A 21,477-nucleotide genomic window follows, 5' to 3' on the forward strand; every position below is an offset into this window, starting at 1 on the left:
TATAATATGTATGGTTAACTTTAAGTACCTACCTACTAATAAAATTGAAGATAATACGATAAAGTAAATTTTGTAATTTTCAAGTTATTGTCATTTTTAGAGATTATTATTTTTGATGAACCAATAGGAACACAGTCCACACTTCCACAGACAATTTGACGAAAGCAAGCAATTGATAGGAAAATCTGAATTGTTCTTCAGCTGCAAGGTTTTGCAGGTAGAGCTACGCTCCACTACACATTAACTTATTAAAATGTACCAATATCTGTGTATCACAGCAATAGTAATTTAGCAGTAGTTACCAACATCGTAAAAATTAAAAAGTTATATTATATTTATGAATAACACTATTAATAGAAGATGCACACCAGCCGCAGGTATAGGTACGTTCGTATTGCTATTATTTGTAGTTTGGACCTTGTATACATGTTTAAATTATAATTACTATTTACGTATATACATATATGTATATATTAGGTACACTTATAATATAATCCAATAAATACACAGATATGGTTTTAATATCTACACTTATCTCGTTGTTTAAACAAACAGGTAACAGCTATAAAATACATTAAGATTAACAAGTACCTAGTTTATGATGAATGCCTAGGCGGCTATTTACGACTTAGTTCAATTTAAGAATCGTTAACCATGTCTCGTTGGTCGGATAGTCAATTTACGGTTTGTTCCGAAGATTCTTTCATTAGTGAGTACCTACCTAAATAACAATTTATTTTGAAACTAATAAAATATAGTTGCGGCAAGTACTATAAATATGTATAGGTACCACCATATAATTCCCCGTAAACACTCTAAGTAGGTAAAGCTGGTTAAGTATTTTACTCGATTGATTTTAGTTGAAAAATATCAACATTTATTACAAATAGGTAACTATGACAAATAAAGAACCCAAATCTGATCATTTATTATTACCTAATACACTTATCTATATTATAATCTATGTAAAAACCCAATGGTAACTAAAGAATGATAGAAGTTTTTTTAGTTTTTTTACCTTACGATATTCTACGTAACCAAAGTTGGAAGTTTAAATAAGTCATAAATAATATACAAATATATTGATTAAGAGAAATAATAAAAGCACGTATAACTGTCTAATTAATGTATAATAAGTATAAAGTATTATACTATATGTGCATACTTACCTGTATAAAAGATAATATTTTTAGATCTTAAAAAAAATTAATGGATTAATTTGCAATGGATGTTAGACGAATAGTTTATTGTTATTGATGTAGATAAATAAAAGGTACGTTAAGATATTTAAATCAATGTTAAATATCGAAATGTTTTTATTTAAAAAAAAAAATAAATAATAATAATAAATATAAATATAAATTAAATATAATATGGGATAGGTAGTCAATAATCGCGACTCGTTATATTCAGTTAAATGTTTCTTAAAACTTTCATTATACGTCATAACTTATAATAATGAATTTCGAAACGACAATATTATCTGTGGTATATATGTTATATTAATATTATATAAATGACTAGTACCTATATTATATGGCTATACATGATTTAAAGTTTCATTGTTTAAAAATAACAACTAATTTAGATATATAAGTCTATCTTGACTTTCATTATCAGTGACTAGGTAAATGTATTATATATAACCCGTCCAGTTTTTGACACTGAGCAACTATTACGATTAAAAAAAAAAAAACAGTGGTCTAAAAACTATGTTATTATATTGAATAAATATCATAATATCACTTTCTAAGTCGCAGGATTATGATCATTTTTTCAATATGATATAGTTTTTGAGCCACTGATTTTTTTAAAATCATAATGGTTGCCGAGTGCCAAGATGACTTGAATAAACTATATATGCCTACTATATACAACTTAATTTACAAAATCTATTTTTGAAGTGTTAAAAAAATCTAAAAAAGTAATTAAAAAAATTCTCTAGCTAATTTAATAATATAGTTAAAACAATAAAACTAATAATATCTGAAAATAACATTTTATAAAATTAAATGTTTATAAATACAAATAAAAATATCGTCATATAAATCATAAAATAAATCGTTAGTTAATTGAAATAATTGTATTTAAATTATTAATAATATGACCAAAATTAAATATAGGTATTTACTGCAGTTTTAAAAACTAATAACTTATTGAAAAAGTATTAAGTAATATGATTGTAATTATGCTTTTTATTAACAATAAGGTAATTTTTCTATTTTGATTAAATAAATTAATCAGTTTTACACATTAATTCATTGCACTTAATACCTCATGTTGTCATAGCATCGTGATAGATATGATAATCACCTAACCTTTAGACTATACGGCCCTTTACGGACAATGGATTTAAGACAATAATATCTATATAATAAATATTAATGTTAACTAATTAATAAAGATTAAATTAATATATTTTTTAAAAAGTATTTTTTTCATATTAGATTTATTAAATTTAAATAACAGTACCATAATTTGATTAAAATAATCTGTTATTAGAATAGTTACCTTGATATGAGTATAAACGTAGTTAATAGTATTTATCATAATAATACATTAACACTACCTATATATAATAAACATACTACAATTTATTATCTTATTTGTTTTTTGTATTATAAAAATAGAAAAAAATTTTAAATAAATTTATATAGTATGGATTTTATCTAAATTATGTCCAACTGTCCGAGTATGCAAAAATAAGAAATCGAACATATAATCATTTCCTATTAAATAGAGGAAATATCAAATAATTATCGAATGCAGTAAGGTTAATTTAGCTAATTATAATTGACCTTAAATAAATTAATCTCAATTTTTATTAAAGCCATAAGAAAATAGAAAACATAATTGGTAGGTATATATTTTAAGAGGAATGAAAATAAACAAAAACAAACGTAAAATACTTATTAATTTATTTTTAATTAATATTAAATATATATGTGTCTTACCTGTCAATTTAGTTCCAAACTGTTATAGTTGTTTAAAATAATATATTTTATATTTTTAGCAAGGCAAAAATGTTTAGTAGTTAAACTTATTTTTTTTTCGTGTTTGAACTGACAGCGCCGTGGGAACTGCTTTCGCATTACTTCCACGAGAATTAATACTTAAACTAAACAAAACGAAATCTTTGGGCCGAAAAGAAAATGGAGATATTGGGGGGACTCATTTAGCTTCGCTATTATTCTTATAGACACAGCCATGGCATAAAATAAAATGTTAAAGTAAAATTTCAATTTTTATAAAAATAATTTATTAGTAGAGATTTTATTGAGTATAGTAATATAATAATGTTTAATAATATCCTATATCTATGGGACAAGGATTATGTACCATGTATTTAAATTTTAAATTAGATCAGTAGATCACAGACGGATAAGCCTCAGCCCACTTTTCCTAAATATAAGTTACATTCATAAGGGCATAGATATATCGTTTCGCATCAGTGCATCACCCGTTTACCCATTTCAAATTGTCGTACACAATATGCGTATCATTTAACAATAGAACTAGAAAATATTAGGACTAGCCAAATTCACAAGTTGTTTTCTAACTATCAGCTTTACATTTGAAATATTTAATTTTCAAATTTCTGTTTAAAAATGTATAGCAGAATAATATGATGAAATTAAACAACTGAAGTGTACGGGTGACCACCCATGATTTTTTTCGAAAAGTATAATATTAAATTAGATTGTAGATTACTATAAATAATAACTTATCAAAATAACACGTATTAACTTTTAAATCCTGTAATTAAAACGATACATATAATAAACCATTAGATACCTACTTTAATATTAGTGTTTTATAGTTTTTATTATTTATATATTATATATATTTATATTGTTAATATACGCAAGTTAAAACAATATGAATGAATTTTCTTCTCCTTTTATTGTTCAATATGTCGATGCGCAAATTATGTACGATATTTGGAGTAGGTAAACAGACGATGAGCAATGCACAAATGATAACCGCCCATCAATAATAATATCCAAATCCAATAATAATTCAACACATTAATTACACATATTTGTTGAGAAAATAAGAGGTTCAAGCACTTTATAAAATATATATATATAATTAGAAAAGATTTTATCTATATTATCCCTGTAAACGTGTCATTTTTTAAGGCAGAGGCTCCTGTAGGGGAGGAGGCTTACATATACACAAACAGATTTTTTCAATTTATTCCAACCTTGAACATTGCACTTATTATTTACTAATATATAGAAAATAAGACATATTATTTCTAATTAAGACTTAAGTGAGCATTTTATACCTACAGCCCCGCAAAAATTATTTCTGTCTTATAAACGTAAAAAATAGCAAATTTTACTTTCATAATAATTATTTTAATATTAGAGTAAATTGATCTATTATTGAATTTAAAAGTATGTCTATTATCTATCTCGTATGTTTAATTTTGAAATTTTAATCTTAAAAAACATTACAATATTTAATAAAACATATGGTGTATTAGCCTAGATAATAAAGACTTTAAATTTGACAATAGATCAATTTACTTTATTATTAAAAAGGTGAATAAGTCTCTCTGCCGTATTTAAATCAGGTGATGAGTGGGTAACTGAAATTTGTGATCTGTTAAATTTTAATTCAATGATAAATAATATAATTTGATAGGAAAAATGATTCTGAGCAGAGAGGTCTATCAGCGTACCTACTACCTATATCACTAAGTGGGTACATTTTATAAAATAGCAATAAAAATAATTTATTTTACTATTATTATTAATGTAGGTTGATTTAATTTTTGCTAAGAAAATTGCATTTATTGTATTCCCTATTCACTTTTGAGCCAATACCATATCGTAAAATAATGTGAATATATATAATGTTCACGGGAAAAATTCCATGGCCTAGTCAAAATTCCCATTTTTTAAAAATTATATTTTTGTTTTTTTCTAATTATTTGGAAGAACACTAATTACTTAAAAGTTATTAGAGTAAAAACTCTTAACCCCTCAAAGTACTAATAACTAAAAAGATGCTACCTCTAAAGTTTAAAATCAAAACATTTTTACTGTCTCAAAAGGTGATAGCAAGCAGAAAAAAAGAATATCATTGTAAAATAATTCTTCTCAGAATCTAAAATAATAGAGTCTCATTACTCAGAACGTAAAATTTATCTTCTAAAAGTTGTACAGTTAATTAGTACCACAGATGCCTATATTATACTAGTACTTTGCAATTATTGGCTATAATACAAATTAATAAAATACCTTAGTATTAGATCTATGATTAAATTATTATAGTATTTTCTATGTTGATACTTGCTATTGATTTTGAGTGGCGGAAGGAAACTTGCAGTATCTAGATTGAGCCATCCGCGGATATCTTATATTCTCACTTTTTTATTATTTTCTTCTCCACACAAATTGAATTATGATGCAATGAACTGCTGCTATATCTAAATCGTTTAATCATATTAAAAATATTAATATTTACAAGATATTTTGGATATTTCACACAAAATATTTACCTAAAATAAAAGCTAAAAATGAAATTGTAAAATAAAATAAAATTTAAGTTTAAAATTTTTATATAAAATAATTTAAGTAGAGATCTTCGATGTTATATTTAGGTAGATACTTATATAATAGGATAATAATTTATTTAACTAAAATAAATATGTAAAGTTAATATTATACCTACAAATATTTCATGTTAAAATAAAAATAATAAATACTATAAGTATTTTTATATATATAAAAAAAATGATAAATTATTGTAAATTAAACTGATACAACTAACTACATAAAACACTTATATATTTATCTGAAAATTTCTATTTAGTATGGACAAATGGTTTATAAATACTAGCTAATAAATGATTAATATGATTTAAAGTTTCTATAGAGGATTTGAGAGGAGTGAACAATTCTTATCTATTCATAGATTAATTACCTACCCTTCATTACTCTTCCTACCATGACTTCATAGGTTTTTTTAATAGACTGTCACCAATATCATAAAATAATTGATTTATGCATGTATTAAAAAGGCTAGATAAATATTCTACTTGAACTTAAAATTATAGATTGTCAATTTAAATAATAACTAAAAGTTGATAATTTCGATCCTCATGTTTCTTATTCAAATATTATTTCAAGTAATAATAAGTAGTAAAATTATAAAATACTACAAATTTAAAAAATTTTTATAAAAAATAGTAAGAAGCAATTTAAAAACAAAACTCAAGGAAGTCGTTCTGCCGTATAGTAGATAATTTATTTCGTCATTGAGCAGATTATTATAGGTAATTTAAAAGTGTTAATTTTAAATCATTGCATATCAAAAATAATTCTGACTGCGCAAAGATGATGTATCTACATCTTCTATTTCTAAAAATATTTTATAATTTAATGCTATTAATATTAATTGTTAATAATCTATTTTCTTACTACTAATACGGTTAATTAAACTAATTTTTGGCAAAAATATCACATGTATATAATAATTATTATTTTAGTAGGTATTATATGTATATTACACTATTATGACATACATTAATGTTATTATATTATTTCGTAAAGTGGTGTTAACTATGATGATTCATGTTATAAATAGTTGAAATGAATCTATATATTTTGAAAATTTGATTGTGTACATACATAGCAAATAATAATATACGTATATAAAAGTAATGGCAAAAAGTTTCAAGTTCCTACGAATAATATTTTTTAATTACACATATGTATTTATGAGATTTTTAATTTGCTGTATGAAAACAACTTATGAGGAACCTTTTATCTAATCTTTAGCCATTATAATTAAATTTTGTACATTTTTAACTAAAAAATAATTTTTAAATTTTCGTAATTTTTCGTAATTTTAACAAAATATTTTATTTGAAAATGTTGATACATTTTAATATCCTTAAACTGTATTTTTTTAGATTTTAGAAGTTCTATTTCACAATTAATGAATTTTTAAAATGAAAATAGTAAGATAATGGGGGCGTCTTTCATAACCACACACTTTTATATCTTAATTCTGCATATTTTCCCTAAATCAAAACGTTCAATACCGTACACATTGATATATATGAATAATGCATATAGTATAAACATTTATCTAAAATAACATTATTATTTAGTATCGCACACAAGTTAATTATATTTAATCAAGATAACAAATTTATCATAAAAATAAAACTTTCTGGATTATATAGAAAAATCAGTTCTATTTCAATATTAAAAAAAAATTGAACAATGAAAAAAATTCACAACCTGGATTACGGTTAAAACTTTTTTTTAGTTTACTTTATTTACCATCACTTTTGATTCCTAAGATGTTTGTCGAGATTATAGCTACTTGACCAGATGAAAAACAATTTTATGGTTTTATTGTTTAATTTTTGACTGTCAATCAAATGTGTACGGTTTTGAAATATTGACCTTTCAAATTTCCCTTTTTAATAATAGAATACACGTGTACGGTATTGAACGATTTGAACGGTGTAAAATGTGCGGTTATGAACGGTAAGTGTGCGGTTAAGACGATCGCCGGATAATAGGAACTTTAAACACTTGAAATATTGGTAAATATATAGTAGATGTAGACACGTAGTGATGTATAGTAGATAATTGTTAATTACCATTATCAGATATTTTTATTAAATCTTATGAGTTATGAATTACGAAAAAAATGAGAGCCTACAGAGGTTCAGGACATTTGCAGTTAAATATACAGAATACCTAATATAAAATAAAGTAGGCGTAGTATCACGCAGAATAGGGTATTTTATTATTAATCTTTAATTCTACATAAGGCTATATTTTATATATTCTATAGTGTACTAGGGTTATTGTTTATTTTATAATTATTTAAAAATCCTTAATATTATATATATATAATGGTTAGGTACTCAATAATATTTTAATTTATAATAACTACAGATATCATTGTATTCAAAAATTATCAAATGCACTTCTGTTTTAACATAATACATATTTATAGTATTATTTAGCCATACGAGTTACGATAGATGAATGAATAAATTAACAACGTTCACCAATAGAGTGCGTATCCATTTTATTATAAAACGCAATAGATTTAATAAAATTCAGAAGAGTGAGTGTTAAATAACAGTGAGTCTACATTAGTATTCCCGCTGTTTTCAGAACGTAAAGATTACGATTATGATGTTACAACATTTTTAAGTTTAAAAGTATTTCAAGTTTTTAAAGTGTGTACTTTCTGAAACAAACGCTATAAATTACTTTAAGTGGCATTATAAATAAAAGATATTAATAGTGTTTTGTGAAAAATATTTTTACGCGGGAGTTATTTTCATAATGATCCTATGTAAAAAAAGAAAAGGTAAACGAATTAATATATATTAATTTGATATTTTATTTATAACTATTTATAGGTAGTTATTATCTATAGTATATTGTATAGTTTATTTTTGTGCATATTTTTTTTCCTAAAGAAAACAGTAATAATATGTTTTTATTAATAATCACATATTCCTATGTATACTATGTTTATATGTCAACCATTTGCAATAAATACCTATAGAATGTCGAAAAAGAACAAACGCTGTTTTGAAAAAAAACTTGATTTTTACATTAAAAAACTAATGATAACCCTACTATATTTAATAAGTTAAAATTTGTAGGATAAAAAGAACGTCCAATAAATGATAAAACTATAGAAAAAAAAATAATAATAATAAAATACCGGTATTAAGATTTTGTGAAAATATACATTAGGTATTTATTAAGCAACTTTTAATCCCATGTAAACCAGTACGTGGATCGCTATAGTAACATAATCATGTTGATCATAAAAAACAATTATCATAATTTATAACTAACTTTTAAAATAAATAAATATTCATAAAGTTATAAGTCGATGTATCATATTATCTATTATGTTATTTAGCTACTACATAATATAATTAATAATATTTTATATACGAGTACATATCAATATAAATATTTTAAAAGTTTTTTATATATAAGTAGTTAAGTTACTTTACTAACATTTATTATTTATGTCTTAGATAGTTAACGAAATTACACCTTTTTTAATTACTATTTTAAATATTGTTAGAGCTTTTAATTTTTTTAAATGTAAATATTTTTAAGTCAAAGTTTAGTATTAAAGATTTTAAATTAAATAAGTCTTATGGCATTTAAAAATATATTTATCATAAATTATTATTTTTTAATTGTTACAACATAATTATCAAATAAAAATATTTCATAACTGTAAATTATTTTTATTACTAAAATATATTCATAACAGTAAGTTACAACAGTTATTTCGCTATTTAAATAGGTCCTAAGAATTATTCAGTTGCTTGTAATTATTGTTTTAAATTAATAGCTTCTAATATTATATGATGGTACCGACTATAGTGAATTTTTTCAAAACATTATCTATTACCTATCATTTTTTAAGTTTAAATGTTGCGATTTTTTATTAGTCATTAGTTATTAGTTTATCACCTATTTTTATTTTGTATTTAATACAGACATATGTTTTTATAATAATATATTATCTATATATATTATTATATATATACAATGCAATTGTATTAGCATACAATACAAATAATATATTTTTTTTGTTTTTCTTGATTGAATAAGTAATTTTTTATTTAATGTGTTAAGTAGCTACATACATATTTTGTTTTATTCTAAACGTATACTTGGACTAAAGCCAATATCAATATAATTCGGTGCTCAATTTCTAGGATAAAAAATACAATAATATATACATTATACGTACATATTATATATTCTTTAATGATTATAAATATTATTTAAGCATATTATATTTTTCTAACTATTTATATGTACAATATATATATATAAACCTATGTAGATAATGTGTATTGCAGAAAACTATCAATTATAATTTATTATAGAATAAATCATGTATAATATCAAATAATATGTACCTACTATAATTAATATAAAGGAAGCATACAGAATATACCATAAAGTAATTAGTAAATTGTATAACATTATAACTAAAATTTAATACATATTTATTAACTTAAAATATAAGTAATATTATTTTAATATTATTCAAAAATATTTCAAATCTTAGTTATAAGTACTTAATAGAGACAATAGAGTATACCTATTATACTTATAAATAAAAATCGTAGTTAGAAAAATTATAGTTAATAACATTAATAAATTTGATTAAAAATTGTGCCATAATTTTACTATAAAAACAATTGATTATGTATAGGTTATAATTTATATAGATTAATTATACAAGTATAATAAAAAAACAAAATATTTTAATTTATATTAATAATTTTATTTTATTTTATTACGTGTACATAAGTAAATAATATATTATATTATGCAATTTTATTGAAGTAATATAATTTAAATTATAATACTAATATAATATAGGTAATTATGAATATTTTATAATAATTATTATAGAAGATATAAATAATAAAAAGTATTTGTATTGGATATATTATAATTATTTTTCGGAATAGTTATAAGTGATTATAATTTATAATAAGTTGACTATTTATATGAGTATAATGACTTTACATTGTAATTATTATAAATTTACATTATATCATTTCGTTTTTGCAATTGTCAGAAAAATAAATCGAAGTAATTACGATACAAAGATTATGTTAATTAAGAGGACTCATCAGATAAACTGATAACTAAAAAGTAGTAAACAAATCATAAGCGCTGAAATGCATATATGTTTTTATACATAAATGTGATTTGGCTTTACTCGACCGTCTCGACCTCGAAAGACAGTAAGGCACAAATAATTTTTTATCAGAATATAGCAGCATATGTTATTATGTGAATAGAAACAAAAACATTCTATAGGAATTATTGTTAAAATATTTGGTATTTGATTATATTGTTGCTAGATAAATTAATATAAATTATGACTGAGGTGTTTAATCATCTCAATAACAATTATTATTTTAATTTTTTGTTAGTATAATAATCATTAAAAAATTTAATATTCAAAGTATTTATTTATCATACAAAACAGACTAATATATGTATGGACTAATAGGATATGTGTTTAAATCATAAAAATATGATTCACAATGGTACATATCTGAAGTTTTGCTATCCTTAAGCGCGGAAAATTATAAAAAAAGTTCTTGTTGATCTATTAAAAATTATTAAAAATATGATTTCCAATGCTATTTAGCAAAATTTTTTGATAAAAAAAAAATATATTGATAAAACAATTTAAGGCAGAGGTCTCTAATTCATGTGTAGTTAAATTCACGTGAATTCGTAAATTTTGTATTAATACACGCGTTTATTATTTTACATAGAATTGTATTTTAAATATATTTAAAACATTTAGTATAATATACTAGGTATATATTTCAATAGTTTCTAGTTTCTATACAGCGGTAATTAGTGATCAGTTATTTTATTATTTATTTTGAACCAAAAACAGTTGCTCCACATGTCTCGTCCTTTCACAATAGTATTTCTTGTGGAATATTTATTTTTAGAACAGTAGTTACAGATATTTTTAGTTTTTAGTTTTTTACGATAACTATCAACATAAATATATTTTTATGTCATATTATAATTTAATACTTTAATAAGTATTAGGTACGTTTTAAATACAAGTGAAATAAATATTTACTAATAAGTTACGAATTTTTAATTTTAAATAGGTACATATGAACTAAAAACAAATGATTACGTGAAACTGATAAAATTTGTGAGCTTTAGTATAAAGCAACTGAAAAAACTAGTAGGTACTTACAAGAAGAATTCGAAATATTGCTTTTTTATCTATCCTATATTTTTCAATTATTTATTATGAAAATCTTTGTTTACATGATTATGTTTGTTCACGTAATCAATAGATGGTTAGAAAACTAGGGAAATCGCTCTTCAGTTTTTGAATGTAAGTACCGAGATAATGAACACGCCACTGTAATTAACATTTTAATTATGGGAATGGAAAGCTATGATTTTCTGTCTTTGTTCAGCAAAGGGTATGAAGAATTGAGATGTGTTTTATTTCCAACGTATTTGTTGGGTCCTGTGGTAAAATTTCTGAAAACAGATTTGAATTTGTCGTCAAGTCTTCTTGAAATATATTTATCTATATAGTTGATTGTATCCTCTTATAAATAGTAAATACTAAAAAGGTAGAAATTAAAAAATTAGCATATTTTAATTTTTGATTACAAAATTAAAGATGTGAGAAAGTCAATCTTGATACATTTTACGATCTGTTTTCAGAATTCTTATCAGATCAATTGATACGTTAGTAATATAATTATATAACACAATATTTAAATTCCTATTATAGGTATGGTACACGCGACAAAGACAAAAATTTATTACTTTCAATAATCTTAAATTTTAATTCAATGATAAATTATTAAATATGAAAAATTATTTTGAGCAAAGACTGTGTATCAATCTGTATTACTAAAAATAAATTATAAGTTATTAATATTAATACCAGAAGGTTTTTTTTATTTTACTTTTGACAGCCCAAAGTATCAAGTAGATCATATTAGGTATCAAAAATAACCCTCCAAGTTGAAGATTTAAGCATTTTTAGTGGTCTATAACGAGATGATAGACGAGAAAAACATATACCTATCATTAACTTCATTGTAAAATAAATCAGACAATTAATTTACATTCATGAATGATACATTTAGAACATAAAATTATGTACTAGTATAATATAAAAATTAGGTGAGTAATATTCTTACTCTAGTTTAGGTAACAAACATATTAGTTTGTTTGTTTAAATTTGTGCTTATAATTTTAACATTCTTTTTTATGAAAGATTAGAAATGTATCTATAATATACTTACTATTGTTTGCAAACTTGTGTGTTTATTTTCTGGTAAATAAATTTTAATTTTTTACGATTTCACCATGTAGCTGATATGGTACTATCATAGTAATATATATTAAAATGTTCATAACAATTTTAGTTATTTATCATATTATTATTTTTAAGATAATTATATCTTATTTATTCTTTGCTGAGCTGTCTATTTAATTTAATTCTCAGTTATAGATATAGTCAAATGGGTAATAACATGTATTGTTTGTCCATATTTTTTCTCTACTTATTTTTATTTAATTTTTACTTTAAAATATAGAACAATGATTTATTTTATACATAATTTTTATTGTTTATTATCTACATTTCAACCGTAAAATAACAAATTTTAAATATACTACTTAAATAAACTTAACAAAAACAATAAAAATATTTTAATCATATAAAAAAAAATATATATATATATGTATTTAATAAGATAATCTGATAACCGAGGAAAAAATATAATTTTATCATTTTAATATATAAGGGTAGATAATTATACCTAAGGTAACATTAATTTGCCAGGTAAACAATATCAAGGCAACGTTTTTCTTCGTTCAATGCATTCCATAAGTATCTTTAATTATTGTGTAAATTACTACGTAAAAACAGGGTATTCATATAATAGTTGTATTTAAAATTTTTCATTTATTAAATCACATAGCTCTCATAGGACAAATCTGTAAACGTATGTAAATTGTTATCTGAAATTTGAGTTTATTTTATACAATTGTTAAATGTTTTCATTTAGCTACATACTTAGAGTGCAATTTAAAAGTGTGTGATAAAATAATTAACACCTTGCCACATTATAATACATTTATATTATGTATTAATATAGCTAATATATATACCATATATTCCTAGTCTATCTGCAGTATTGAATATTTATATTAGAATGTACTAAATTTGTTCTCATCTATATATCTGACACTTTCAATATAATATTATACAGTGCAAATTTCATTTAACTGTATACGTTTGCGCTATCAGTATCAATTTACTTTTTTATTTGTTTCAACTTGACTTTTTTTTTTATTATAACCGATCGCAAAAAGTCAAGAGATCATCATACTTCTATCAAGAACATTTAAGAATATGTGCAAACAAATAACAGCCATTATTTAAACTTTTTAATCAGTATATACATACAATACATTAAACGTCAATTACAAGAAAACAAGACTTTATAACGTTACGTCGTTGTACATATATACGGGACAGGGTCTTAAGCCTTTATACTGTTAGGTAATCACTGTGATAAACATTATTATTTCATCGGCGATGGCGAAATACAATAATGCGAATTCAAACCACTCTCCGTTATAACTACATAGGATTAACTGATTTACCTATCAATATTTAATTATTCATTTCATTCCTTCGTCATTTGACCAGGTCTGGCCTGTTATTTTTTTTTATCGTTTTTTCTTCGTCATCTCCACTATCATCTACACTCAATACTCAGCGGTGCACAATGTCGTACTAGTTGAGAAGTCCCATAGGCCATAATCATGCAACTCGGCACTCAAACAAACGACTTGTTAGAATTACGATAACAATATATGACATACTCAAAACCCACTACCACGGGGCCATTGCCTTTTTTTATCGGATTGATAAAATTGATGGCAATTTCTAAGTTCAATAATTTTTGTCCTACGTCAAACGTACTATGTTCGTTACTCGTTAATAAATAATTTCGTAGAAACAATAGAAACAGTAGAAATCAATAAACACAGTCAACATAAGTAAGAGTCTGACCACAGAAATCAAACTAATCATATTATATAAGCTCATTTATTGTGGACATATAATGGTTTTTGTTGTGTTAACTATGTATGTATGTTTACTAGAAGTATATTAAAATTAATAAACATAAGAATATTATTAATGGTGATCATAAATTTGTAGAAACTAGGTCAACAAAATTGATTTCATGATCATGCATATCAGTAAAACATTCAAATAATTAATACAAAATATTTAGTTATACATACTATACTAGCTGGCAGCTGCTATACTTACATAATATTCTGAAATCTGCCTAATCACTGTTGCAAAATAATGTATTGATATACAATTGCTATAGTATTAAAAATACAATACTTTTAAAGTTTGTAAATTATACATTGATAATAATATATACTTAATATTATTTAAATTTTTTTTTAGACACTTGTTATAATTCGTAAAATTATTTTTAGACTCAAGGTATCAGCAGTTTCTATCTATGAATAAGATGGTATTGAAATTTTTAACAAGTCTATAGTTTTTATTATTTATAATGTGTTATATACTTATATGAATTGTGAAACAAAATAAAGAAGTTTATGTTGATTTTTATAACTAAATAAATTTAAAATAAGGTATTAAAACTTCGATAGCACATCATACTTTAAATCTTGATAATATATAAATATATTATAGATATTGACCATATCATATATTCATAATAATATGTAACTTAATAACTGATGTTTCATACAAAAAAAAAATTAAATGTTTCATAATTTTTATTCGAGCTAGTAAATTTATAATAGTAGACAATAAATAAAATGGACACATCGATTTTTACTTACATGAAATATGCATGGCGTGATTATATTATCATTATGATACATGTTTGCTTTAACAGTACAAATAAATAAATAGGCAATATGAATATTTTGAAATAACACATATATAAATGTATGTTATTGAAAAAAGAGAGAAAATATTATTTACAGATAGGTACAAAGTATTACAAAAAAAATAATACACTGGAACACTCTGTACATATTAGCTCATATCTGTTATAAAAAAAGACAATTTAATATTTTAATACATACCAAGATATTTTTATTTTTATGACGAGTTTAAACTTACAAAACGTCTTGGGTTGGTTTTAGTACATCTATAAAAATTAGTTTTGAATTCGAGGTTAGATAAACATTTTTACCTCGTATAATAAATAAAGTACAAACCGGGGAGTCTCAAATACCAAGTACCCCTCAATAAAATAACTAGGATAAAATAGTTATTGACAAGGAAAATGGGAGACGACAAACCACGAGTACTATATCCCAGTCGCGAGTTTTATGTTTTTATAATTGATGATAATAGTTTTTCATAGCTAACAAGTATAATAATATATAGGGTGATTTTTATACTGAAGAACACTCATTATGACAAAAACTAATAACGCTTATAAAAATATTTTTTTTTTACATAACTTTAAGTCATTACAAAACTTATTTCACTATTTTTTAGTTTTTAAATTTTTGAATAACAACATGAATTTTTAATTTCATATTCTGAGTATTTTGATTTAGATATATAAAAATCAAATTTTGAATGAGTACTAGATACCAGGTATAGGTAGTTATAGTTATAAGTATTTAAAGTCGTGATGATTAGAGTGGAGTAGTACAAGACGTGTACCTCGCAAAACACCACGCATCTATATTTTTAAATACGTATAATTACCTCATTAACTACTCGTTCAAAATTCGATTTTTATGTATTGAAATACATCGAAGGATATTCTGCTTTGAAATAAGAAATAAAAAATGTATGTTATCCTTCAAAAAAGTAATAAACCTAAAAATTTATAAAATAAATAATAGTAAAATTATTGTTTGTAACGAATTAAAATAAAATAAAATAAATATTTTCAAAAACGTTAATATAGTTTTTGAAATAACGAGTGTTCTTTGATATCATCCAGTATAAACCTAGATTTAAATTGTGTTTAAAATGTTTAATATTTATTTTAAGTTCATCGACCTTTTGATTCGTAAGTTTATATTTAACTAAAATGCAGTAGTGCCGTATGTTTAACAACTAGTATACGATACAAATTATAATTTATTATATAATTATTATTTAATCCTGCAATATAAATAATAGTCAAAATAAATTATAAATTGATACGCGTTTTGTTATAAGCATTATAATATACCTATATAGTATTATTTACTACTAATCAATAATCTAATTAGTGTAGACTTAAGATATCTATTAGTTCATCTATAATATTAAATAAATATTTATATACTTATAATATGTAAACTTATATATATATATATATGTATAACTAATTAATTTTTGTGAACCGTTATTAAAATGTATTAATGATTTTTATTAGAATATTAAAAATAATATTCATATTTGTTTATTAAAATATGAAAAAATTAAAAATTAAACAACGTTAATTGATTGTAAATTTATAACTATATAGTTTAAATTAAGTAATCCAATATTATGACGTACATATAACCATATAAGGATTAACGAAAACTGTGTATAGTCTACTGAATTCATTGCTGTGTCCTTCCAAAGGTTAAAACGAATTATATTGAAAATGACCTTGATGACAATTATTTATTATTATTTTTCTGCTATGAATTCAACTTCATTGAATAACCCAAACGCGTGGATCATAAAATAAATAGTATATATTATATATTTTAGATACCTATTACTCTTAGTTATTGAGTAAAGCATATTGTTCATTGTTATTCAAAATGCAAATTACCTTATTTTAAATATACATTATATTATATGTTATTATTTTCAAGTATAATTTTATTTATTTTGTTTGTATACAATGAAAATATTTAAATAAGATATAATAAAAAATGTACGTTTTTGTTTTAGGTGGTGTCTATTATAAAAAGGACAACCCTAATAGCCTTAAAGGGCCACTAAAAGCGGCTAGACTTTGTATTTTAAGTTTACTTGTGCCTGGCATTTTGGTTATTGCACCATTGTACGTTCGTTATCATGTTTATTCTGATCATAAATATCCTTTAGCTATAACCGACATGAGAATATTAGACCAAAAAATGTCAACATTTTGGTGCCAAGTAAATAAAGAATTTAATTTGTGAAGAATACTTTTTTAAAAACTATTATAATTATTTCTAGCGCCATATAGTGAACACTAATGCCACTTTTAATGCATATTCATTGCCAGAAAAACCAACTATGTTACCAAAAATGGAATTTGTTGAAATGGAAAGGCATATTACATTAGAAGATGATATTAAAGAATACTGGGGATTCTATCTACTAAAAGATTCAATCGTAAAAGTGTCTACATGCTCAAGGTGAAATATATTTCACTGTATTTTTATTGACTAAATATAATAATAACAATCGTTGAAAATATTTATTTTTCATACAATTTTCTACAAAAAATATTTACATTTTAAGTTATAAACATATCGTTATTATATTTCAACAGGTGGCCTGGAGCTAGTATAATAGTAATTAAAGGACACAAACATTTAAAAGAATGCGCTTATATAGGTGATAATTCTAGTGAAGAACTTGATGAACTTGAATCTTCTGAAGAAGGTAATGATACACATATTCCAAATTTTATGAGAAAACTTACTTCTGGTATGACTGTTCCTGATATGGCTCCTGACGTGGTCTATCTTACAAATCATCCAAATGATACTAATGTAAACCGCACGTATTTTAAGAGATCCAGTAAGACTGCTAATCATCACTTAGATTATGCTGAAGATTTATACCAAAAAGAAATGAAAGAAAAAATTGAAAACGAGGATTATGTAGTCCAGACTGTAAAATCTAAACCTGTATTCACGAACGTTAACGAAATCAATAACATACCTCAATCAAAAGAATTGATCGAAGAATCGTTACGGAAATTGGGAAATCAAGGAAAAGACGGCGCAACACTCTTACGCAAATTAAAAGAAGTTCTTCAAAATGATCTAAATGAGCCAATGAATGATACAAATAGACTTTATCAAATCATTGAAAATGCAATGGCTGACGATGATTCATCATGGCGTGGTCCTAGGCTGAGGCATTATCGGAATAGATTTAAACGATCCACTGTAAATGATAAAGAAGTTCAGGACAACTTGAGCAAAGAATTATTTAAACATGACCAACAAAACGATGCAGCCAATGAAGAGGTATTGTTATTAATTACATACTACATATGACTATATAAATATAAATTATAATTTATAACAATAGTCTACATCCTAGGCTATAGTACAGTTTAATAAAACATGTAGGTAGTTTGTATGCTTCCAATTGCAAAACATTTAGATAAAAATAATGATATTTACTCCTTATTACAAGCAACTAAATATTATGATCAGCCTAAATTTTTGCACGTACATTTTAAAAAGTCTAAATGGCAAATACCTAGCTCTAATTTGTAAATTTACAAATTGTCCATGAAAAATAATTCATGCAGCACTTTTGCACCTTTTACTTAAAATATAGAAGTCAATTTTGAAATTAATAACATTTTAAAAACACGTTGTGGATATAGCAAACATTTTTAAATTATTGATTATTTTTGAAAAACAATTCTACACAGATTCATTTTTCGTATACCTAATTACATAAAATAAAATTATTATTATTGTTTTAAATGTAAAGATTAAATACAACACCCAAATTTCTATTCTCATTTTATTTTTTATTTTTAAATCGTATACTAAACAATATTTATTATTTATCAAGTTGTATTGTTTTATATAATTATTTTCGTCTAGTGATAACTAAATTAAAAACTAAGTTTCGGCTTTAACATTTAGGTCATTAGCCACACATTTTTAAAAACTATTAATTATTTATATGCTTGCCTTACATATAGTTTCAACTTACAATTTATATTTAACAATTTTAAGATAAAAATATGATTATATATTTACGATAATATAAATGGCTTTTTGTGGGATATAATTGTAATAGGTTATATAAACTTTTAATTATATTGTAAAATATAAAAAAATAAAACATAAAAATAAAATAATATTATCAGTATACTTTTACATTTCATAACGCAACTTATAATAGAATACTTCAGAATAATAAAGAATAAGTTAACATTATTAAAGTTATAACTATTTCAGGCTGATCCGATTTCACCAGATGGGATTGCTCAAGTTCGTGGAAAAGTAACAGAAAACAACACACATACGATAAAGGATCGCAGTCATAGCGAATTTTGGTCGTCATTTTCCAGTAGTGAAGAAATGCTTCTTGAATGCGAAGGTCTTTTATTAAGCTTACCATTAGCTCCACACCATAAATGTTTACCTCCGAATAAAAATCCTGATTATGAAGCAGCCAGCCATCCAAACACTGTTACTTATAAGTATGTTTTATTAATTTATGGAATTACTATAGTATATTCATACGCTTACAGTATATAATATAAACACGGTACCTATAACTATTTTGAAAACATAAATTCAATTTTGTGCATGGTTTCAATTTTCAATAATAAAACTTTGATGCCGTGGTTGAACGCTGCAAAAAAATGTATGATGTTCTTTTAGAATTTTAAGTTTTTTAATCATTTATAACCGCGTGTATTAAAAACTTGAATACGTTGAACAAATATTTAACTTGGATTTATAAAAAAAATAAAATTCTAATATTATATACTCGTACATTAATATATTAGTTATACATTTTAAATTTTATAATTGCAACGATGTTTTATTTTTTAAATGTAGGGTTCCTGGTGACGGATATTATTTTTTTGTATTCAACAGCGAGAACGAGATTCAAGATAATTTTATACGTATACATTTTGCCATCAATAAAACCGTATACGATGTCTCAAAACCAATTTCATCTTGTCTAAATGTTACTGGTGAATGTCAACTACCTTTAAACTTTTGGTCACAACAAACAACAGTCTTAGAAATGTTAAATCCCGGACCTAATAGTGAGTCTGGGGATGAATTTATAGCCATTTCTACATGTCAGCCCAGATCTGCAATATATGCCATATGTCTAATAGCAGCACCAGTTCTGTTTGTTTTATTCTCTTTTCATTAATGCTTAAATCTAAATTATCTTTTTTCGTGGATTTAATATAACTAACTATATTAAAAAGCATTTAAATCATAAAATAAGATCAAATCAAAACGGTTGGTGATTTTAAATGTTGAACCTAATAATTAGTTATAATAAATATTAATACAAAAATTATAGTGAGAATCCCGTTTGAAGTATTAAAATATCTCATAAATTGTATATAAAGATAATGTAATATATTATACAGCTCAATTTACTAACTTCGGTAGTATATATGTATTATGTATATTAGTATTTAGTTAATATTCGGTCAATTGTATTAATTATATAATGTATATATATTATATGCTCTACTTTAATACCATAAATACCTACATAAAGATTAAAAATAAAATATCAAAGTATTTAATAAGGCCATAAACTCAAAAAACAGATATTTAAAATATTGAATAAAATAAATTATATAATTAAATTTATAATATTCAATTATAATTATCGATAACTTCTATTGAATATACCACCGTGTAAACAAAACGCATACAATACATACAATGGCTAAAATAAAATTAAGTTAATTTTTAAAAACATTCCAAGCTTTTTCAATTACTGTGAAAAATGTCTACATAAAATCATTAAATTTAAAAAGCATATTATAATAAAACGAAAGAGCTAAATTATATTATCATCAATCAAAAACTTATAATTATATTGGACTAATTTATAATTAAATTCGTTAATAAATAGGTACCAACATAATACTAAATTTTGTTATATTTAAATATTATTTTCAAAAAAATAATGAGA

General features: G+C 23.4%; 1 protein-coding gene across 2 annotated transcripts; it reads left to right on the forward strand.

The window, feature by feature from the left end:
• The first annotated feature begins 654 nt into the window (after positions 1-654).
• Positions 655-20,911, forward strand: LOC113551536. 2 transcript variants are annotated; one of them, XM_026953826.1, is made up of 6 exons: positions 655-709; positions 17,509-17,717; positions 17,779-17,960; positions 18,098-18,803; positions 19,758-20,002; positions 20,367-20,911. In XM_026953826.1, the coding sequence occupies exons 1-6, from the start codon at positions 655-657 to the stop codon at positions 20,692-20,694; spliced, it is 1,725 nt and encodes a 574-aa protein (XP_026809627.1). In that variant the 3' UTR covers positions 20,695-20,911. The 2 variants fall into 2 exon arrangements, with proteins under 2 accessions (XP_026809627.1, XP_026809628.1); XM_026953827.1 differs by lacking the exon at positions 655-709 and adding an exon at positions 8,134-8,355 and having other exon boundaries at positions 20,367-20,910.
• The last annotated feature ends 566 nt before the right edge of the window (positions 20,912-21,477 follow it).

Source organism: Rhopalosiphum maidis, chromosome 2, assembly GCF_003676215.2.
Source record: "Rhopalosiphum maidis isolate BTI-1 chromosome 2, ASM367621v3, whole genome shotgun sequence".
Lineage (NCBI taxonomy): Eukaryota > Metazoa > Arthropoda > Insecta > Hemiptera > Aphididae > Rhopalosiphum > Rhopalosiphum maidis.

Coding starts and splice junctions, on each gene's coding strand:
- LOC113551536 (XM_026953826.1), top strand. CDS start 655: ATGTCTCGTTGGTCGGATAGTCAATTTACGGTTTGTTCCGAAGATTCT. Junction 710..17,508: donor TTCCGAAGATTCTTTCATTA/GTGAGTACCTAC, acceptor TTTTTGTTTTAG/GTGGTGTCTATTATAAAAAG. Junction 17,961..18,097: donor AAAGTGTCTACATGCTCAAG/GTGAAATATATT, acceptor ATATTTCAACAG/GTGGCCTGGAGCTAGTATAA.